The sequence below is a fragment of the Pelodiscus sinensis genome, chromosome 18 (assembly GCF_049634645.1).
Source record: "Pelodiscus sinensis isolate JC-2024 chromosome 18, ASM4963464v1, whole genome shotgun sequence".
NCBI lineage: Eukaryota > Metazoa > Chordata > Testudines > Trionychidae > Pelodiscus > Pelodiscus sinensis.
In genome coordinates, this window is record NC_134728.1 from 32,404,095 (window position 1) to 32,428,512 (window position 24,418).

General features: G+C 45.1%; 1 protein-coding gene across 13 annotated transcripts in view; it reads left to right on the forward strand.

Annotated features, from left to right (window-relative positions):
* Positions 1–24,418, forward strand: part of PHF20 (PHD finger protein 20) — a 190,082-nt gene that overhangs the window by 158,232 nt on the left and 7,432 nt on the right. For all 13 annotated transcript variants that reach the window (XM_075900752.1, XM_075900754.1, XM_075900761.1 and 10 more), the window contains one exon: positions 13,695–14,094. In XM_075900752.1, the coding sequence (XP_075756867.1) occupies positions 13,695–14,094 (400 nt within the window). The remainder of the gene's footprint in view (positions 1–13,694; positions 14,095–24,418) is intronic.

The following is a 24,418-nucleotide window of genomic DNA, read 5'->3' on the forward strand; positions in this document are numbered from 1 at the left end:
CTGGTCCAGGACATAGTTCATTGGTGCCCGCCTCAACGCGGTCTCGGCCCACACATATTTACCTCTACAACAGTTCATAATTATACAGGATCTCATAAGCATGATATCCAGGAGCCCTTCCACCACAATAGTTACCTGCCTTCGGTTGATGGGCCATGTGACTGCAACTACTTATGTGGTCCATCATGCCTTTTTGCACTTCCAGTGTTTTCAACTCCCGATAGCATCCGTGTATACTCCATCCCGCCATTTTCAACTTAAGAGTTACCATACCCCCATATACTCTCTTACCTCTATGCTGGTGGACGTCAGTGGACAATCTTCTGGTAGGAGATCCATTTCATCAATCCCAGCCCACAGTGCAAATTACAATGGACGAATCCCCCTGGGCTGAGGTGCCCATCTGCATGATCACGTGATCCAAGGCAAATGGTCCTCACACAAGGCATTGTTGCACTTCAATCTGCTGGAGCTGAGGGCAGTAAGAAATGCCTGTGCACGTTTTGCGCCCAGTATTGCCAATCGCAGAGTTTGGATCCTCTCAGACAATATCTCCTCAATGTTTTACATAAACAAGCAAGGAGGCATCCACTCCTGCTCCCTATGTGCAGAGGCCATCCACTTACGGAATTGGTGTGTCTGCAGACAGGTTACACGCATAATATCATACCTATCTGGAGCCAGCAACACCAGTGCAGACTCTTTGAGCCACTACTTAAAGTAGAATGGGAGCTGCATTGGGAAGTCACAAATTCAATTTCCTTCCAATGGGGTTGGCCACCCATAGACCTCTTTGCTTTCCCCCAGAACACCAAATGCCTCCAGTTCTGCTCCTGAGAGAGACTCCGCAAAGACGACTCCCTCAGGTATGCATTTCTAATCCAATGGAAGGCCCCTCTACATTATGCCTCCCCCCACCTGCTTATTCCCAGAGCGCTACACAAGATCTGCAAGACGAGGCTTGCATCATTCTAATAGCTCCGTCTTGGTTGCACCAGATCAGATTTCCATACCTGCAGAGACAGTTCAGCCTCCCTACCCATTGCTATGCCAAGGTGACCTCCTATACCAGAATCAGTGGTACTGTTCGGCATCCCCAGCCACACACACTGCATCTTCAAGCGTGGTTCCTATCTGGTTCAGCAACAAGTGAAGGATGTTCTTCTCCCACAGCAGGAAAGACTTACCTACAAAAATGGACATGTTTCTCTCAGGGGTGCCAGAGCTCAATGATAGACCCTTGCACGTCTCCATTGAACATCATTCTGGACTGCATGCTACACCTTAAGACGTCCAGACTCACTTTCTTCTCTAAGAGTCCATCTTTTGGCAATAACAGCTTTCCATGTCCCTGTCGATAGACTTTCCATATTTACTCACCCTATCACAAAAAGGTTCCTTAAGGGTCTCCAGAATATACACCCACCCCATAGGACCCCACCTCCCTCATGGGACTTAAACCTTGTTTTGGATTGCTTGATCATGCCCCCCTTCAAAGCTTTGGCCACCATTGCTCTTTCCTTACTCTTTATGAACGTCTTCTTCCTACCAGCCATTACCTCAGTAGTCAGGAGAGTCAGAGAGCTTGAGGCCTTTATGGCAGAGTCCCCCTACACTATCTTTACAAAAGATAGTCACACTAAAACCACATCCGGCTTCCTTGCTGAACGTCTGCACAGCGTTCCACATCAGTGAGCCAATTGTATTATGTCCTTTTTTTCCCAAAGCCTCACACGTGACCAAGGGATGCGATGCTGCACACTCTGGATATCTGAGGAGCATTGGCCTTCTTAGGTAGAACCCAAGCCTTTCGTAAATCTCAACGACACTTTATTTCTATTGCTGAGCACTTAAGAGGTACACCCATTTCATCTCAATGGATCTCAAAGTGGATATCGACGTGCATAGTCAGATGGGCTATTCAACTTTGGAAGCCCTAGGGGTCACAGTGATACTCTTAGCATGTGCTGAGGACTGCAACTTAAGTGTGGTTGCAAATATATGCAAATAGCTTTTCACACTGACAGGCATTAATACAAAGATTAAGACAAGACTACACAACATGCAGGCCCCATTTAAGACAGTTCTGCTGATATTAATAAAATGCAACATTTACCCAATTGCCCACCCATATGACAGCACTTTTAATAGGCAGTGACAGTCCAGGAATTTAACTACTAAATCATATATAAACAGAAGACCATTATATTGACTCGCCATTGTGGAGCGTGTTCCCAGCAGAGGCCATGTTCAAAGGATCCCCGCTGCATGTTGAGCCCTGCATAAACCCAAACTGCACTGTGGGCTTTCCCCAAACATTATGCCGGACTACCACAACTCGCATCTGATTCAGCAGTGGCCATTGCAGTTTTGTCCCCCACCGCCAAAAAATCACTGACTCCCTCCATCCAAATTGAATACTGCTCTATACTTACCAACAGTGGAGCACCCACGGGGACATCACTCGAAGAAGAAAAGGGAGTTATTCACTTCATGCAGTAACAGCTGTTCTTCGAGATGTGTGTCCCCGTGGGTGCGCCACAACCCTCCGTTCCTCCTCTCTGCTTGGAGTATTAGTTACTTGGGCATAAATAAGGAACTGAAAGGGAGGAGTCAGGCCAGGTTAGCAAAACACTTGGGAGGGGGTGCCACAAAATGCCTCCTATGCATACACAGCCCAACAGGGGAAACTACTTTGCAAGATTCCAATCTGTGGCTCTGGACAACCTCTCATCAACAGTGGAGCACCCATGGGGGGACACATCTCAAAGAACAGTCGTTACTGCACAAAGTAAGTGACTCCCTTATTACTGCATCACACACTACGTCCGGCTACAGGCCTCACATCTATTGGAAGTACAGAATGAACTAGCAGGCCTCCTCAACTGTTCATTCCACATTCATGAGTGGTCATTCAGAGCAGATGTTGCCCTTTCGATTTTCCAGAGGTGGGGCCATCTGCATGTGAACGTGTTTGTGATGTGAAGCAACAGAAAGCACCTTCTGTTTTGCTTCATTCAGAATTGTGGATTTGGCTCCATAGCAGACATCTTTCATTTACCGTGGACGAGTCACCTGCCCTTCCTTTTCATGTATAAGGTCCTCCTCAAGATCTGGCAGGAAAGGGATTCTGTGATCTTCATAGGTTCAGCACCATGGTGAACTAATGCTGTCAGAGCCATGCTATCAGGACAAAATAGTGACCCTTCCTACGCTCTCTGACCTCATCATGCAGGATCATAGCTAACTACAACACTCCTAATTGGAGTCCCTTCACATGGCATGGGAACGATCACTGAACCAGCTTGAACTGTAATCTTTGAATTCCATTAGGGAAATTCTGTTGGGCAGCTGGAAATACTCCACTCACTATATCCCTGGCAAAGTGGAAGCATTTCTCATTTGATTGCTACAGAAAGGTACCTTCTCACAGCAAGCTTTTATTCCTCTTGTGTGAGAATACCTCTTCTACCTGAAGCAACAAGGCATTGGCATTGCTAGTCAGATACACCTAGCAGCCTTCTCAGCCCTCCATCCAAGCAAGGTGGGTAAGTCAATCTTCAGTACTCCATGGTGGGTTGGTTTCTTAAGGGATTCAGTAGGCTTTACCCTCAGGTATACCAGTCTGTCTCAAAGTGGAACCTTACTGTGGTCCTTTCTAAACTTATGTGTCCCCCTTTTGAGCACTGGTGACCTGCCCTTTATCCTGTCATCCTGTCTTTCCTGGAAGGTGGCTTTTCTGGTGGCCATAACCTCTGCCAGAAGAGTCTCAGAGCTCAAAGCACTTGCATCTTTTGTAAAGAAAAGGTGCAGTTATGCCGACACCTAGCTTTCCTACCCAAGGTAGTCTCACACTTTCTTGTAAGCCAGGGCACATTTTTACTGGTATTCTTTCCCAAATTCATGCCATCGACAAAGAACGAGTACTTCGTTCTCTGGGCATGAGGTGTGCCCTAGCCTTCTGCATGAAATGCACAAAACCATTTTGTAAGTTGTTACATCTTTTTATTGCAGTCACTGAGAAGATACAAGGGCTTTCCATCTCCCGGCACATTTCATCATGTATCATGCCCTGTACCAAAACATAACATGACCTAGCAAAGATTCCAGCCCTACCATTAACAGCATGCACTGCACGAGAATGAAAGTCTCTTCCATTGCATTCCTCACACAAATCCCTGTTCAGGACATACAGAAGTCAGCAATACGGTCTTCCATCCACACCTTCATGTTGCACTGCGCCATCACTCAACAGGTGAGGGACAAAATAGCCTTGGCCAGGGCAGGACTGCAATCAGCAACTTGGTGAACTGTGATCCCTCCTCCATTAAAACTGCTTAGGAGTCATTGGAATAGACATGAACAAACACTCAGAGGCAAAGACTGTTACCTACCTTTTGTAACTGTTCTTTGAGAGCCATTGCTCATGTCCATTCCAAATCCTGCCAACCTCCCATCTGTCAGAATATCCTGGCAAGTAGGAACTGAGCAGGAGGTGGCTTGCAGGAACCTATACATGCAACCATAAAGACATCACTTCAGGGAGCTCCATAGCTAAACCAATAGGCATTGCTAAGGTAAAAGCTTTCAATGATCATGCACATGGTGCATGCACTCCTATTGAAATGGACATGAGCAATGCATCTTTAAAAAACAGTTATGAAAGGTAGGTAACTGTTTTTTCAGTATTTGGGTTGAGAAACATTTTTCTGGTTTCCTTAATGTTCTGGGGATACAAATCTAATTCTCCTAACCTCAAATCCGAAATCGCAGTGTATAATCTCTTAAATGTGTCTCCCTTCACTGATCAGGTGGTCACATAGCAACAGCCATTTGGAAAGCAAAGCTCTGGAATCATTGGCCTCCTTCTAGAACTTGTTCCCTTTTCACCTCAATTTTTAGGGTCTGCAATGTGATAATTGCAATACTTTTAAGTGCTTGAATAGCGGATTGCAAAAAAAATACAGTGTCGTGCGTTTTGGAAATATTATGTATCCTTTCACTGTAGGATTCCTTAATCATTTCTTTGGAATTCTTTTCTATGTAGTAGGGAAGTAAAACTTAAATATCTTAGTCTCTTTAAGACCTTTCTTCCCAATGTTATTCAGCCAGGGATATGAGTTTTAAATCTTCAGATTCTTCATCAGAACAGCACAATATTTGTTTTGTAGCAGTAAGGTATGGACCAATACACAGCAGTGTTTTTGCTTGTTATGGAATTTTTTCCTTTTGGCTTCCACCTTATCTTTATCTTACTATAAGATATTGTACTAAATTAATCAATTTGTATGATGAAAGGCTCTTCAAGATATTCCCTGATTTGAAGAAAGTATCTGATGGTCTTCATTGAGTGATGTCCCTGTAGGTGCTGCACTTCAAGTGATTGTGTGCCCTGCCCCTTTGGTTGGAGAATATTGGCAGGATTGCTCAGTTGAGCGGCACATGCGCTGTCCCCATCTCACAGCTGTAGTGTTGGTTAATGAGCACTATGCGACCAAGCTCATCTCATCTGAATTGCTCTTGGTCCAAATTGAAGTTCCCATAGTACTTCTACACTACTTACTTTGATTTAGGATTAGCTACATAGTGTAGTGGATAGACTGATTAGAACTCATTCCTATCCCTTTCCTCCCCATTATATACATGCCTACATCATACAATTACTTTTACTTTACATTTTGTTTACCCCTTTTGGAGACCATTTCACCTGAGAGTGCCTGAGAGTCCAGGTTTTAAATGTTATCTTTCCCACGAGAGGCGGTTCTAGTCTTGGAACCATGGCACCGACTCCAGCAATGAATACATTCAATATCGAGCAACTCTGCAGTGCCTCAGCTTACAGCGTCGTCTTCTGGCCCTTTGATGCTTCCCTATGAAACAGCAGTTTTTGTGCAACTGGGCCAGTATGGACTGGTACACCATACCAGTAGGTTATTTTTAGCCAGTACGGTGTACCAGAGACTCCCTGCTGGCCAGCCCCTCTACTGAGCTGCCCCATCTCTGTGTATAGGTCTTTGGGAGTGGAGCTGGGAGTGCTATGGCAGCCAGAGATGCTGCCAACGTTGTACGCCTTTTCCCATTGCCCCTCCCAGCAGGGAAAGGAGCAGAACTCCTCTCCCCTGCATGTAGCTGCCACAGTATCTTAATTTCACACTCCCGGCCAAATTCATTGCTGGGAAAGAACTGGAGTAAATTGAGTAGGCAAAACCATTCAAGGACCAGTCCACATGACAAAGTGGAAAAGGTTGGATCTTTGGTCACAAGACCTGTTTGTCAGCAACATCATAGCTCAGAAAAGCCAAGTATAAAGCCTTGATGGTGAAATAGTACAATACAAATTACTCCAAACTGTATGAATGTATTGACTTTATCTTAGAAGACAAAAAGGCACAATTTAGGTCAGTCATCTTTGAAGGTCTCCGCCTGGCACGAGCAGCTCTACAGGCCTCCTTAGACTCAGCTGACAGGATGGTCAGATCCATTGCAACTGCCATAGAGATATGATGGCTCTACTGGCTCCACCTGTCTGGTTTCCCAAGGGAAGTGCAATCCACTATAGAGAATCTTCCCTCTGAAGGTCCACCAATATTTACAACTAAAACTAGTCCTTGCATACATTGAAAGATTCCACAGCAATTCTTTTTGTCTTTAGGCATATCTGCAGCACCTCAGGTGCACAAGAATGAATACAAGGCAGCTATAACGATACTCAAGGCTGATGCCCTAAACACAGCTGATGCCCTACACACAGAGGTGGAGGTAAAAATCAAGATACAGGCCACACCCATGTCAGCCTACCACCTCGCAACAACCTGGAATGAAACATCTAATTTGAGGGTTTGGTCGAGGGCCTGAGACACCACCTCCAGTTCCAATTGCTGAAACCACTTTCTACTCTTTTAATACCATTCTACCCAGCAATTATTTACAATTATTACTTAATAAAAATAGGTACTGGAAATGATCGCCAGTGTTTATTCCATCCAGGTCACCTCCATTCCCCCTATCAACCATCTCTCCATCTTCAGGGATTCCTCTCGCAAGCGTGTTCTAAGACAGAATTAGATCATCTCCTGCAATTGGGTACATTAGAGCTGACCTGAGAAATATAAATTTACCAAAATAAATCCATTTGGAATGGTTACTTCAGCAAAAATAATTCCAGCTTTCAGCCTGCAAGATGCATATTTTTACATCCCATGCAGCCATTGCACAGGTGGTTTCTTTAGTTTGTTTTGGAACAAGATCACTATCAGCACATAGTGCTGCTCTTCGGCTTCTTCATGTCTCCCTGTGCTTTTTTCCCAAAGTTCTAACAGTGGCCATAGCCTATCTACACAAGCAAAGGGTCATGCTTATACCCATATTGAAATGATTGTCTAATCAAGGCCCCAACTTGGGAAAAAGCTGTTGAAACCACACATATGACACTGTCATTCTTTATAGAGTGTGGTCTCAAAATAAACATTCAAAAGTCAATGCTGACACCCGTGCAGGAACTAGTATTGATTAAGGGTCACTTGAACTACAGATTTTCCATGCAAGGGTAAATCACAAGGATAATGCCTAGTGGTCTGGTCTGCTCATCTAAACCAGTGTTTCTCAACCAGTGGTACAAGTACCCTTAGAGGTACTCATGAGAAGTCTGGGGGTACATCAACACAACTGAAATTTGGAGAAAACTGAATTTTTGTTTTAAGTTTTACAGCACTTTATTATTTTTTGTACTTTTTATACCCACAAATTTCACCGCCCGCCCAGCTACGATTAAGTTGTTTAAACAAATGTATTGTAATGGTAGAAAAAAAATTGTGTCTCTGAAAACTGTAGGTACTGGGGGTACTTTTTAAAGGGAGTACTTTATAAAGAAGATTGAGAAACACGGATCTAAACAATCTGACAATACAGGGCAGATTGTCTTCTCCAGAATCAATGCTATACATACATATTCTGTAACTGCGAGCAGTTTGTAACACATGCACACTTTATGATTTTGTTTTTAATCATGGTCAGAGCAAGATTGCCCTCCTGCACCAATGACTTAAGACGGTGGAATTGGTGCATCCCTCACAATATCACCATATCAGTCACTTATCTACGTGGATTTCAGAATGCCATAACAGATGTATTAAGCATAGCACAACAATCACAAGTGGGAGAAATATCTTGGATATATAGGACAAATTTCAGCAATGGGATTACAACAGTAGATACTGGGGGAGGGGGGTGATGCCTTCTTCCTCAGAGAGGACACACCTCTCTCTATGTTTTATTCAGGGTCATACAAAAGATCAAGACTAGCTAATCCAGGGTCCTCTTGATAGTCCCCACGTTGCCCAGCAAACTTGGTTTTCATACCTGCAGCATGTCATCCATGCATTCTCCCTCTTCTTCCATATCTGTCACAAGGTGTAGACCAAATCTTGCACCGAAACCTGGTAATGTTCCATCTCCAAGCACGGATCTTCCATGGTAGGAAGGTGAGAAGTTGACCTGCTCAGAAGAGGTGAAGGCTATCTTGTTAAAAAGCAGATGGTTGACTTCATGTTCAGCTTACCTCCACAAAAGGAAGAGATTTTGTACAACTATAATGTGATCTAAAGGAGAGATCCATCTAAATGAAGACTCGGTGTTTTCATCTCTGACACCGCCAGCATGAACTACAACCCCCACCAACTGTTAGATCACATTCTACCAGGTGCCTCTCCGCATCAATAGCCTTCCTTAATCATGTACCTATTACAGACATATGTGAAGCAGCCACTTGGGAATATGTTCCCACATATTCATTCAGCACCACACAGTAGAGAAACATTCTACATTTGACCCTTTTACTAGGACTCATGGTCCTATCAAGAAGAAGAAAAGATTACTCCGCTTATGTAGTAAGTGAGGTTCTTTGAGATGTGCATCCCTGTGAGTGGGCCAGTGCCCACTCTCCTCCCCTTACTTCAGAGTTCTCTCAAAGTCTTCTGTGGTAGAAAAGGAACCAGGATTGGGGGTGGTGTCAGAGCACTAGTAAACTGCTGCTCTGCATGCAAGATGTGGGCAGCGCGCGTATGTCCTAACCAGGTATCGGTGTTGAAATTCTCCAATTTGAAGCGTGTGAGCACACAATCACCTGAAGTGGAGCATCCACAAGGATGCACATCGTAAAGAGCCTCAGTACCTTTCCAAGGTGAGTGACCTTCCCATGCTGATAGGTTAGAAAAACCTCTTCATACTGTTTGAAGAAATATTTGCACAATGTTCTTCAGCACTGCTGAAAGAAAAGGGTAAAAAGATCGGTATTGGCATTGACAGAATCAGTATTGTGTTAAGCCAGTCTTCAGAGGGTTAATAAGCAGTTCATGGGTTCAGTGTTAATTTGTTCCTTGGGTGCTTCATTTTCAGATGTTCCTCCTGTCCGCAGTAGGCCAATCCATTTTAGATTGACTTTTGTTGCTTCTCTTGTGAAGCTGCTTTCTGCTCTGGAACTGGATTGAAAAAGATGTACAGTGGAGTCCGGATTAACTGACACCCAGTAATCCTACACTCTGCTTTATCTGACCCTGCAGCTCCCGGGGACAGAGTCCCCGGGAGCTGCAGGGTAGGATACAGCATGGGCCGGGAGAATGGCCCTGCTAGTTGCCCCGTCGCTCTCTAGGAGCAACTGCTGCCGTTCCTGCCGCGGACAAAGCAGCCCCGGCAGGAGCGGCAGCAGCTTCTCCTAGAGAGCAAGGGAACAGCTGATGCTACGCTGCTGGGGACGCTTGGTCCCCAGCAGGAGCGGCATCAGTTGTTCCATTGCTCTGTACAGTAGAGTCCATATCATTCCGACATATTCAATAATCCAACCATGTGTCGGTCCCGTTGGGGTCGGATGATAGGGACTCTACTGTATATATACAAGCCTCCTAAATTGGGGAATAAATCTGTATTTTAAGACACTTCTAGAAAGGTAAAAACAAGCCTTGGGGTATTTTAAAGGAGTGCATCTGACAAAGTGGGTTCTAGCCCATGAAAGCTTATGCCCAAATACATTTATTAGTCTTTGAGGTGCCATAGCATTCCTTGTTTTTGCAGATACAGACTACCTGCTGAATCTAGCAAGGTGAACACTGTCATATTTTGAAATCTTTGTTTTTGTTTGGGATTGGGGAATTCTAATTCTTTACTGACCAGATTTGCCCTTTAAAAAGATTAATTGTGTTAAAGCAGCACACGTCTGTTGTGGAGTAACAGTACCTCTGCATGGTCTATTGAAGGAGTTTCTCTTTAGGTCTCAGACCTTCAGCTGTCAGTTCTCACTGAGCCAGCACCCACCTCCCTCTCCCCCAGAGCAAGGTTTTAGGCTTTCAGTTCCCCCTTGCAATTCATGGTGATTATCCTAGCAGGTCTGATTTGAGGCTTAGCACCTGGAGCACTCTCTCTACAGACACAATGACAGTGGTTCATTATAAACTTGAAAAACAACAAATGGTCTGGTAGCACTTTATAGCCTCCCAAAACATGTAGATGGTATCATGAGCTTTTGTGGGCATAGCCCACTTCTTCAGAAGGCTGTGCCCACAAAAGCTCATGATCCCATCTACATGTTTTGGTAGGCTATAAAGTGCTACCAGACCTTTTGTTGTTCAAGTTTATCCTGTACAGACTAACTTGGCTACATGCATCCTTAAACATTCCTCATCTTACCTATGGAAACCCTAGCAGGTTCCAGTCATTTAGACTCTTTAGCAGGTAACCACCATTTCATGTCAGTTGTTTGGCTCAAACCCAACCTCCCCGTCTATCCATTTAAATACAGCCATTATTGCAAAAAAGATTTTGTTCCTAGGGCTCCTGAAACATGTAAACTAGTCAGTGCCTCTTTGCCAAGGGGAGGGACAAGACTTCAAATTCTGGGTGTCTCCAGAATCAGCATTGGGATTCTGCATGAATCCCTGCTTGGTGATCTCAGATCCCACAAGTAATCCACACAATGAGCTGGAAACACACAAATAAGCATAGCACATACAGAGATGTCTGGGCCTATATTGTCTGGACCTCTTCCAACCAACTCTCTGAAGTTTTCATGTTTTTAGGGTCTGGTTTAACATCCAGATAACAAAGTTGAAATGCTAGTCTCCAAAGATGCTGCATGTGTTACCAATATGTGTCACAGGCACCAGTAGTCTCCTACAACCTGTAAAAAGCAAACTTTTAGCCATTCAAGTGTGGATTTAAATGGAATTTTTCAGTTGTGCAATTGTGCCATGCTGTCCAGAAAATTTATATAGTTGACAACTCAGTTTCAAATATGTTTAGCTCAGCGTTATCCTTTTTATCATTTATTCAAAGAGCTATAATGAATTTTTTTTCCCTCCGGCTCTTCACTCTGTGAAGCTAAGTCTAGATAGACTGTGCAGTGGCATGGGGATTTCAAACTACAGTAGATGCATACTTTTCCAGGATCTCCTCCAATATTCTTTACAGGAGTTATTTTATATTTTCTTCTAGTTTGGGCCTGGTTCTAGTCTATGGGAGTAATCTTTGCAGACATTCCTAAGATGCTAAGAACTTTGCTTTCCTTTTTGTTGCTGTTGATGCCTAAATGGATAAATGAAAGAACTCCATGAAAATTAAGAAACATAGTATTCATGTTCATCTAAAATATTTGGTTCCGCCTTACCCCTATTTATAAACATATCCATTTGTCTCTGCCACATAAATTATTTCAGGATTATTCTGTATTATTCAACCTGATTAATTTTAAATTAACTAAAAAAAGGCATTGTTTAGAAAGCAATTTACTGGGAAAGGTATAGGGTTTTACTGTACACAAAGATAGGCTTGGTTAGGTGCGAAACTTCTTCAGCACTATACTCAAGTAATGGAATAATTTTCAAAGGAAGGGTCATTGAGGAACCAGTATAGCATATGTTGTTAAATTTATGGATTTTGTTTGAAGGACAAACTAAAGGGTTAAAAACAAGTAATCCTGTGGCACCTTACATTGGCAAAAATACATAGAATCAGTTTGTCTGATGAAGTGGGTTCAGGGGCGGCCTGTGAGTATAGGCCAACTTGGCTGTCGCCTAGGGCTCCTCCTTCAACGGGGAGCCCAAAGATTGTCACGGCATTGAGGATCGTGCAGGTGGGGGCGCTGATTGCGCATTCCGCCTGGGGCGCCAGCTGCCACAGCCCAGCTCAGGCCACCCCGAGTGGGTTTTACCCACAAAAGCTCATGGTTTTGTATATTTTTGTTAGTCGCAAAGGTGCCATAGCTGCTTGAAGTTACAGACTAACTTGGCTACCCCCTTTGTCTGTATAGGTTGTTAGGAATTAATTATTTTGGCCCAGAAGGACCATTCAAGTGCTGTGATCCGTGAATTCATGTGACACAAGCTTACAACTGAAGTGCCTTGCTTTCTGTTCCTTTATTACATATTGTCTCTTAATAGTAAATTAGAGTTTATCATATAAATGGCATGTAGATAGGAACAAAGAGTAAATGTCAACTATTTTTCCCCAGTTTTTAAGTAATGGGTTATTTCTTTCCATGGTAAAATCAACTTTTCTTTAGAACAATAGAGAAGAATACTTAATTGTTAGGGTTGCCAGATGTCCAGCTTTGAACCGGACAGTCCAGTATTTGAGTTTTCTGTTTGGGAAACAAATTGAGAAAATATAAAGGAGAAAAATATAAATGTTCAGTATTTTCTAAATAAGATGTAATGTAGATTGTGATGGAATGTCAAGTGTGTCCGGTATTTTTGTTGAAACCATCTGGCAACCCTATTAATTGTCAAACGAATCACGCTGTACAAGCAATTCATGGCATATGCACCACAGACAATTTCTTGACTCAAGTTTTTTTGAGTTCTTTTTTACAAAGATTTCTTAGAATATTAACGTGTTAGAGAATTTGTTGTTGAATGTTTTATCTCCTAGGGAATTGCAAGTGTTTTAAAGCCAAATACTGGGTGTTTGTGTGATATTTTTATGATGGAGGCTGAAGGGGGTTGGAATGTTGGGAAAGGGAAGTTGCTTTGATTTGTGGTCTTATCTAAAATTGGGCGTATTTTCTAGATGTCGATCATATGATGATGAAATTATTTGTACGAGTAGAGGATTGTTACAGCTCAGTATGCATATAAAGTTATAAGCTGTTATAAAACATTCACCAAAACCAATTTCTCATTCTAATGATTTTAAAGACTTTTCTTGCTATTAAATTAAAAACATGGAAACAAATCTCTGCTTCCATTAAAAAAAAAATTCATGGATAACTCATGTGGTCCACCCACAACTGCAAATATTTTCTCTACGTTTTTCACATTTTTATAATTGTAATATAACAGATTTGCACCACAAAATACAGTAATATGAAAATGCCAAATTTAAATATTTTCAAATTGCATTCTGTCTGATAGAACTAAACATTGTGGGTATGTAAGATAACTAATGTCATGGCATTAAGCAGAAAGCATTAAAAATAGTGACTGTACTGAAAAAAGACTCTTGAAAGATACTAAATAGAGATCACTGGAAAGTGAAAGCTCACCCCAGATTATTTAGGGAAGCTTATTTGTGAGGAAGTTCATCAGTTCTGATCTGCTTACATAGAATATTCTCATTTCACTTCTTTGTGAAATAAGGTAATAAAGAAGCTTACCATTTAATAAAAATAAATTTAAAAAGTGACTTTTACTTGCTTTATTTATAAACAGAAATAAAGAGCATCCAGACTTAAAACTTTGGTGTCATCCTTGGAAGCATCTTACAACTGATGAAAAAATTCATACGAAACACATCATACACATTGAAGAAAATTGCTGCAAAGAAGAAACCGTAAGTTATAGAACTTTCAATGGGACAGTTGAGAAACCTTCAACCATTCCTTCTGTGGAGGAATCCTATATTACCAGTGAACACTGTTACCAGAAACCTCGGGCCTATTACCCTGCTATAGAGCAGAGACTGGTTGTGGAAACCAGAGGTTTAGCCATGGACGATGGAGTGAATAGAATAAGGGAGAATGGAGATGATGTCCTGTCGGAGAGGTTTGGATGGAATCTGGACAGAGAATTATCCAAGTTGGAGAATGAGTCCAAACATAATTACTCAAAGGTATGTTGTGTTGGAATAGCCCTGTTTCTATAGGTCATTTGTTTTTTCCAGGCTAACCCAATGTGCTTTATGAAAATCCTTGAGTGCTTTGAGTATTATCTGTGTTGGCCTACGCTGGTGCATGTTTACTTCATGCTCCAGAGTCTGGAATTTTCTGTTGAGTGGTGCTTTTGGGTTGTACATGCTCTCCCTAGTCTGAGGGCATATTTCAAAGTGTTGTTCCAGTCATCCTTCTTACCACATATGGCTTCTGGTTGGAACCTAGTGATGTCTGCTCTACTTCCCATATAAGTTCATCCTTGAAAAATTTCACCTTACAAAGTTAATTTATAATACTAGTTTACTAAGGCTTTTCTGTTCTGTTTGCAGCTTTAGCTTTTGAGCATTGATTTGATTGGTGATTTACAGTTGAGGCAAATATATGAAAGTTCAAATAATCTCCATTCCATGACCTCGCTACCAGTCATTAGTGACAGTGAGGTCTCCCGATCCTGAAGTACTTCTGCCTCAGATGAGAATTTCAGCCTCCCTAGAGATGCACTTGATTTTTTTGATTCACCCAAACAGCTGGGTTTCTACAAATGTATGCCATCCTTCTTTGAGTGCTGTCCCTGTGGCTGCTCCACTTTGGAGGTGTCTGCACCCCTGCGTTTGAAGTCAGAGACTTTTGGGAACAGTGCCTGATTGGGTTGTGTGTGTGTTGGTCCTGTCTCATGCTGTTCCAGACAGTTAATTGATGCCTTGCTACTAACCTTCCCTCGCTTCCCTCCCCCTCCCAGTTCCTTCTCTATGGCCCCAGGAGTTGGAGCATTCAGCAGCACCTCCTTACTTTGTCGTTATTTAATTTACAGTTATTTAGCTCCCTGTTAGCAGATACTCAGGCCATGTCTCCACTTACTGGAAGGTTGATGCTCTAGCAATCAATTTTCCAGGGTTCAATTTAGTGGGTCAGCCCCAGTTCTTGCGAGGAGTATGGGAAGTCAATGGGATCATTTCTCTTGTCGACCTCCCACTGTGGAGATGGCACTAAGTTCAGCTTACGATACATTGACTCCAGCTATGTTGTTTACATAGCAGGAGTTGTGTACCTGAAGCCAACCTTCTGGGTGTAAGATAGACCTGGCCTCAGTTTCCTTCCCTTTTCTTTTCTCCTTATTAAAAAACAAAACAAAACTTTTTTTATCTTTTCTACATTGAATTGCTGGCACTGCCTGTGAAGACTTTCAGTAACCCTCTGCATGCAGAGCCTCATTGAGGATGAAATGCACTGACAGGAATGCCCAGGCTTTAAATGCTGCTGTACCGCCAGGCTCAGAATTCCTGTCTGACAGCCGCAGTCAGTATGTTCACTGTCTAGATGAAACACATGTTTCACAGAAGTGTCAACATTGCCTCAGGCTCATGACTAGAACAAAGCAAACTAGAGATTTGCAGCTTGAAATCCTCCTTATGGAGAAGCCTGATACCCACATTGGAGCCTGAAACTCAGGACGCTCCCTTCTGCCCCCTCGACTTGCCTCACAATTGCAGTTTCAGATAAGGAATCTTCCTTAGAGCAACATGCAAAACCTCATGCTAAGAGTCAGGCATCTTACTCCCCACCACAGGCAGCAAACCCTGGAACTGACTGCTATCACTACTGGGAGCTATAGTGACAGCACACCTCAGCACCGAAGGAGCCAAGGACTCTACAGGGTCCCACAGAGGCACAACATGGAAATCAAAGCCCCTCGCTTCAGCCAGCAAGACACTCAGACCCTCAAAAAGCAGTGCAGCACTGTTGCGAAAGGGGGCACAACTTCATGAGGAATGTATCTTTTGGAGACACAGCAGAAAGCGTTGCCTAATGCTCCACAGCCCCCGGCACTGAGAAGCAGGCAGCCAAGGGTCCGTTTAAATCAGCACAGCAGCAGCTCCTCCAGCAGTGGGACCTGATAGTTGGCTCTGGCTCAGAGTTCCCTGTCCTTGGCAGTGAAGGGGACAGGGCACCTTTGGCACAGAGCCTCCTGTTGTCTCCAACATCACCTGCTCCTTACTTGGCGAGGAAGATAAGGAGGGTAAGGAACTGCAAGATCTGTCAACTACTGGCAGTGGTATGGACAGCCCTACCGTGCATATCGTCTCTATCCCAGTGGCCATAGTGGAACCCATGAGCTACATACTCCACACAACAGGCACCACTAGTCACCACACAGCGATCTCAGGTTAATTCTGTACCAGCACCCCCTTTGGCACAGGGATGTAAAATCATGTGTACTTGGTTAACTGGTTTAACATATTGTTTAACTAGTTAATTGATTAAAGGGGGGATGGTCAGAGGGGGTCTCTCTAGCCCAACTGGAGTGGGCCCCCTTACCACAGGCAGAGGCTGCACTGGCTGGGTTGGAGCAGCCACTGCCTGTGTATGTGCTCCCCTCCCCTGCCACCCGGCAGGGGCTACTACAGCCCAGCAGCAGCTGCCCTCAGCAGGCGGGGAACTGTTCCAACACCGATTGGTTAACTTTAACTGTGGTACAAAAGAAAGATGAGGAAGGAACACCACTCATGAAAAAAGGGCTTCACCTATCCACTTATCATTGATGTCTACAGAGGACATTGGTATGCTTTCTCCTCCAATATAGAGTATGATTTCAGACTATTCCAAGAATTATTCAAGAGGGTAGCTAGCCCTTTGCATCTCACTTGAAGAGATCCACATATCACAACATAAGCTTGTGGACATTTTGCAGAAATGAATGTCCTCCAAAAATCACCCTCACTATGAATGAAGACCCTGTTAAAACCATCTGGCAGACCCCTACAACTGCCTCTCCAACTTTCAAGAGATCTGATAAGAAATAAAGACGGGAAAAGACTTTATGTATTTGGCAGTAAGGTTTACTCCTCAACAACCACGAGTCACCTCTGCATGGCCAACTACACAGCACTGTTATTGAAATATGATGACATGAGCTGCCCAGAAATATCTGAACTGATAAATTTTATTGATGAGTGAATTCACCGCACTTATAACTGAGGGCTAAACTCCTCTCCAAAACGGCCCACCAAGCTACACTTGATTCTGCAGACACGGATGCAAGATCTGTGGCAACAGCCACTGTAATGCAAAGCGCTTTTCATGGCTGCACCTTTCTGGCTTGCTCATGGAGGTATATTTGCCATTTGAAGAGCCCAAATTATATGCTGAAAAGACAGACGAATCCCTCAATTCACTCAAGGACTCACAGGTGACACTCTGATTCTTGGGAATCTACAACCCCAAGAAAAAACAAAGGAATTACTTCACATCCTAACAGTATCAACAGCCTATATACTCACGACACCAACAGAGGCAATTGGACCTACAGGGGTGCAGATAGAGGTCCTCGAGGGGATGGCAATCTACTGCAGCAACACATTTCGGTCTTGGTCAAGGGCCCAAGAACCTCAGCTATTTCTGTGCTGATGTCATCTTTCTCTTACTCATTCAGGGACTGCCTAGCCCATTTTTACCAGCATTGGAAAACCATCACATTTAACAAATGGGTATTAGAAATTGTAAAAACTGGTGGTTCTTCGAGTGATGTCCCCACAGATGCTCCACTGTTGGTGTTGGGCTTGACCCATGCCACTGATTGGAGACATTTTCTAGCAGTGGCTTGTTAGGCTGTGCATGCGTAATAGTGGTGCCTACCATTCACACCTTTGGAATTCACTCCCCTCAGTTCCGTCTTGACTGCCCTCGGTTGCAGACGGAGCTCAATCCCTCTCCTCTGCAGTTCTCTGTAGATAGGAATTTAGTTGGAATTAGTTAAAATCGTTTTTTGTAATTTTATATTTGGTATTACTTCAAAAAAGTCATAATAGCTGTAAATAGTTAAGACGCAGCCTCTGGGGGAAGCGCATTGCTAACCTTGAGGGCTGCGGCACTCAGGCCTCTGCTTAAAACAAATTTGTAAATGAATTAATAGAGGAAGAAGAAGAGAGTAAATCTAAACAGGCACAATTCACAGCTCATAAGGGTAAACTCCACAGAATAAGAACTGCCTGTCACATAACTCTTCCCCCCCCCCCCCCAAAAAAAATCAGAAGAGACAAGAGTGGGGAAGTACAAAAATGGCAGGGCTCCCTCAGTATTAAAAAAATGTAGGAAGTGTTGTGACCCTATGCCCGCCTCAGATGGCCACGGGACCTGTATTCCTTGTCTATTGACGTAGCCTTACAGCCAGAGCCCATAAGGACAGGGAGTTCAGGGTATGCATGTTGTTATTTGATAAGGGGCTCGAGCCACAGACAGGCAGCAATACTGACTCTGCCAGAATATAAACCCTTGCTACCATATAAATCCTTGACCAAAAGAAGGGTTCTCCAACCTGCTTCCTACCACCAAAGGTCAGTGCAGGAGACAAACTTGGCACTTCAGGCACTACATAACTACGTGCAGCATCAGTGACAGAACTGACACTGCACTCTGAACAAACTGAAAAGACCCAGTGCAGGGAACAGGATAAGACTCCAGCACTGTCCAAGACCTCAGCACCAACCAAAGCCAGGTCAAAATCAAAACTAGTGCTGCACGCACAGAGTCTGGAGTTGGTGCCATCCCCATTGGTACTGAAGCCACCCCCATTGGCATTGCACTCCCCATCACTTTAGGAACCAGCACCCAGCAGTCACCATCTTGCTGCTCACACGCAGGAATGCAATCCCGTCAGTGCTACATACAGAACCAAGATTTAGATCTCTGGATGCTTCCTCTTTCAGGCACTGCTCCCCATCCCCCTACTCATTGCATGGCTCTCCTCCCCCACCAAGGTTGCCAGTACTGTCAAACTATAGTGATCACGAAGGGGATCTTCAGAGTGTATTCTCATCACAGCACTCTTCTCCAACCAGAATGCATTCATCCTATGGTACACACCAGCCACACTATCCCCATTCATCCCCTGTGGCACCTGGACTGGTCCTATCATCCACATCACCTACCCCGCTGGTCTCCATACTGTCATTGGGCATCCACATGGTGCCAGGCCACAGGTCAATACCTCTTTCATGCCCCTACCTGTCCCCCTCCCAAATTATGATTGTGGATACAGAAGAGGGACAGATCATTGACAACCTGGACACCGACCACCCTGAGGTGTCGCCAACAGAAAAATCATCCTTGGCACTGGATGAGACGGTTATCCCCGAAGGTCTATCACCAGCTGATGACCTGAAGCAATTCCAGGATTTGTTTAAAGGGGTTGCTATTAGCCAAGAGGTTGTGCTATCAGAGGTGCCGGAAAAACTGTTGAAAAACCTCCTCTCAGTCAAGAATTGCACTACCTTTAGATGAGGCAATTCTAGAGTTAGCAGACGAGGTCTGGCAAACAATAGCCACAGCCTCACCAACCAACAAGAGAGCAGACAAAGTATTTTGTCCCTTCTAAAAACATGGACTTTTTATTCCTCCACCTTCAACCAAATTCTCTAGTGGTTGATGCAGCTCACCACAGATCTAAGATGCCACAGTACAGATCTGCCATGCAAGACAAGGATCATAAGCACTTAGATCTCTAGGCAGGAGAAGGTACTCCTCGATGCTGCAGTTGTGGATAGTCAACCATACAGCACTTTTGGCAAATCACAACTTTGACAATTGTTCTAAATTGACAGAATTAATGCAGCACCTTCCTGGCAATAAAAAAGTATAATAAAATCTAAAGTACAGGAAGGCTACGCTACATCTCGAATAGCACTGCAAATGGCGCTTGACTCCACCAACACGGTGCAAGAGCAATGGTGACCTCTATCATGATGAGATGCATGTTATGGCTACAAACAGCAAGGGTCCCTAAAGAGCTCCAGACCAAAGTGGAGGACCTACCATTTGATAAAGATAAGCTTTTTGCAACAAACACTAAGCAAGGACTGGAGGACCACCTTACACACACTGGGCACGTTATGCCCCCATATCACAGGAGACAGTATACTCCCTACCAAAGACAGAGAGACTTCACTTTTAGGAGGCAACAACTGCAAAGTCTATTAGACAACAACCATTCCATGCCAAGAAACCAGCGCCAATTAGCCAATAACACTTGCTCATATAGCCTGTAAGCAGCAGGTTTGAGGCCTTGGTTGAGGGCCTGCACGACCTTTTCACTCCACCAGTGCCTTTCCAATGCGCTGTATTCAATCACTGTTTATTCCCCTCTTACAACCAGTGGGCAGCAATTACCAAGGACCACTGGGCTCTAGAGGTTCTTAAGTATGCATACTCCATTCCCCTCCTTTCAATTCCAGCAAACCCCCACCTTTCCTGTCCCTCTTCAGCGACCCCTCTTACAAGATGTTGCCCTGCCAAGAGGTACACCGCTTCCTATGTATAGGAGTTATAGCTAGAGTCTCCTGCTGACCCCATGCTCCCTGCAGTACTTTCTCCTTTGAAGTGTAGCAACAGCTCCTGGGGCTGTTGCTACACTTCAAAGGTGGAAGCATCCTTATCAAATATTAGACAAATAATCAACATTTTACATCCCTAGTTTCAACCATGGAATTGAGCCCCATGATCCCTATACTCACCTGCTTTTGGTTCATAAGACATATGGCTGCTACAACTTGTGTAGTCCAACATGAACATCTATTTTTCTGATGCCTCGAGCACTGGCTTGCCTCAATCTACACACCATCCGAACACTGGGCGCACAGATGCATCTTGGTCTCTCTCTCTTTTTCTCCCCGCCCCCCTCCCCCCGCAACCTTCCCACTGTCCTCTCATCATTATGGTGTGGACGGATCCAAGGAACCTCCTTGCTGGTGTGCCATTTCATCAGGCACAACCACCCAGCCACATTACCTCCTAGGCCGGGGCACCCATTTCCAGCATCACTTTACTCAAGGGAGATGGGCCGCCCATGAGTCCACACTCCACATCGACCTGCTGGAGCTCCGAGCTGTACACAGCACCTGCAAACATTTCTGTCAATACATTCAAGGTTCCACAGTGTGCATACTTACTCTAGCCCGATGGGGTCAGTGGGCGGCCACTACGCCAACACGGTCGATAATGAAAAGTCTCTACACACCAGCCCTTGTTCCAGGCAGGACAACAATACACCCCAAAGACAGGCCTCAGGCCTGACCCTAATTCAGGGAGGGGTAACAGGCAATTAAACTGTTAGTTAAACGCCCAGACCCTGGATCAGGGTGGGTGGCATAAAAGCAGTTTATAAGCCTGGGCCCTGGTTCAGGGCAGCAGGCAAACACATCTAAATAGTTCAAGGCTCGTTTACAACAACCGCAACTGGGTCTCCTTGCTCAGGCAGGTGTCTGGCAGATGAAGGCTGCTGAACAGGAACAGCCGAGGGGGAGACTGCCACCCAAGAGTGGGGTGGCAGCGGGGAAGCAGGCCCACCCACTCGACTGCGTCCCAGCCCGGGGCCCTAGCAGCAACAGAGTAATCTGCTGCTGGGTCAGCAAAGACCTGTACCGTAACACACTGATCTTCTGTTGCTGGGTCAGCTATCCCTAGGCTGTTACCATTTCCCCCCTTGGATTGTACCTGGGTCCAAAGCAGGTCATCTGGCCAGTCTTCTGGCTTCCTTGGCTGCTGGGGCCTGACTGGGCTCTCTGGTTGGCCTTTTATCTCGCTGGCCTCTCCTCGTGGCTTCCTGTCAGGTGGGTTGCTAAGCCCAGGTGCTGCCCACCAAGGCTCGGGGAGGGGCTCCTCCCCTTAGTCAGTGGGCGGCCACTCCACCCCCCCCCAAACTTAGAGATAATGTTACAACAATGTTTTACATCAGTTGACAAGGAGATGCATGTTCCTGTGCTCTCTGCGTGGAGACTGTATACCTGTGGAATTGGTGTATCTGAAACAACATCACCATCATTGCATCTTACATACCTGGAGTCAAGAATGCTATTGCAGATACCCTTGGCCTCAAGCTTACAATAGAGCGTAAGTGGGAAATCCATACCGCTGTTCTACAGGACACTTTCCGCTGTTGGGCTTGGCCGCTGATAGACCTCTTTGTGACAGGCCACAATACCAAGTGACCTCACTATTGCTCCAGGGCGGGCATAGGACCCAGACTGTTTGGAGATGCTTTTCTCATACCACACTTTTCCTCCTATCCCACTCATCCCCAAAGTCCTTCGCAAAGTAGTTGGACAATGCTCTAGTCATCCTTATAACCCCTGTGTGGGCCAAACGGATTCGGTTTTCCTATTTTTATCAGATGTCTGTCCGATCTCGCTACCCCCTTCTGACTCACCCAGATCTCCTTTCACAGATCAGAAAAGGAACCTTCCACCACTCGCAACCACAGACACTGCACCTGATGGTGTAACTCCTCAGTGGTTGTCAGAGGAGGAGTAGAGGTGTTCACAACAAGTAAGAAACATAGTACTCTGTAGTAGGTGTCAGTCCATTGGCGATACTTACCTTTATAAATGGAGACAATTTACGGCCTGGTGTGAAGGAAATGGCATCCAGCCCTCGTCCACACCTTCATGTGATCCTTGATGACATTGTCTCTGCAACAAGGTCTATTAGTTTCATCATTCAAGGTGCACGTAGTTTCCCTTGCAGCATTCCATCAACCTATTGACGGTTTCTCTGTATTCGCTCACCCTATTTCAAAGAGATTCTTCAAAGGACTACATAACCTTACTCCACCGTATAGACCAGTGGTCCCCAATCTTTCAAGGTTGTCGGGCGCCAGGGGGCGTGGCAGTTTGCCCGCCAGGGGGCGGGGACACTTGCGCCCCGGGGGCGGCCCCCCCATAGCCGCATGCCCGGGGCGGCCCCCCCCCCATAGCTGCATACCCGGGGCCGGCGCTCCCCCCGCCAAGCGCCGCGCGCCCGGGGCCGGCACTCCCCCCGCCATGCGCCGCGCGCCCGGGGCCGGCGCTCCCCCCGCCATGCGCCACGCGCCCAAGGCTGGCGCTCCCCCCGCCATGTGCCCGGTGCCAGGCCAGCCCCGAGAACCGTGTTGGGGACCACAGGTATAGACACATTCCTCCTATGTGGGGTTTGGAATTGGTATTCCATGCACTTTCTAAACAGCCATGATTCGAACAGAAAAGTGCTCATTCTACCTACTAACACTAAAGATTGTGTTCCTAATGGCTGTCACGTTGGTGAGGTGAGTTAGTGAGATGATTGCTCTCACAGCATCCCCTCCCTACCCATATTCCCCAAAGAGAAAATGGTTCTCAGCACCCACACTTCATTCCTGCCTGAAGTTTGTTCTGATTTCCATATCAATGAGCCTAAAGTCCTTCCAACCTTCTACCCAAAGCCTCTCACCGCTCAAGAAGAGGCTGCCCTGCATGCTCCAGTGTCCAAAGGACATGATCGTTCTATATAGACTGCACATGACCCTTCTGAAAATCACAAGCCCTATGTGTTTCACTGGAGGAGTGTTCTGGAAGAATGCCACTCTTGTTTCATTGGGTCTCAAAACTGGTGACTGCCTGTATCCTCCAATGTTACTCCCTCCAAGGTTCACCTCTCCCTATACCTCCTAAAGTGCACTCCACTCAAGCAGTGGCAGCATCAACAGTCTTCCTGAAAGAGGTTCCACTTGTGTATATATGTCATGCTGCCACCTGGTCCTCAAATTACACTTTCATGAAACATTATGCAATCTCTACATGAGCGGACACGAACTCTGCTGTAGCCAACACAGCACTTTCATCCACACGTAAAACTTAGTCGAAGCCCACCTTCCATCTTTGGAATACTGCTAGGTAGTTAACAACACCCACAGGGGACATCACTCAAAGAAAGCACCCACGGGGACATCACTGGAAGAAAGAAGGGAAGTTACTCCCCTCATGCAATAACGACAGTTCTTTAAGATGTGCCCCCCCGCCCTCCCATGGGTGCTCCACTACCCACCCACCTTCCTTCTTCAGCTCAACAATTCATGTAAGAGGGCATTCATGAAGAAACTGAGGGTAGTAAGACGGCGCATGCGAACTCCAAAGACTTGAATGGCACATACCATGGTCACGTATGCATGGCTCAACTAGATATTGCTTTAAAAAAGTCACTGACCTGCAGCACAGGCAGAGCCCGACACAGTAGAGCACCCATGGGGACACAAATCTCGAACTGTCATTACTGCACAAAGTGAGTAATTTCTTTTTACTCCATCTTCTTCCTCTCCCCACTCTCCCTCCCCCTCACTCTTCAGGGAACCTTCTCACAAGGCCTTGGCCCAACGTGAAGTAAACCATCTTGTGCAACTTGGAGCAATAGAGCCTATGCCAACACAACACAAGGGACGAGGGTTTTATTCCCATCTCTTTCTCCTGAAAAGGAAGTCCAATGGATACTCTACTTCAAACAAGT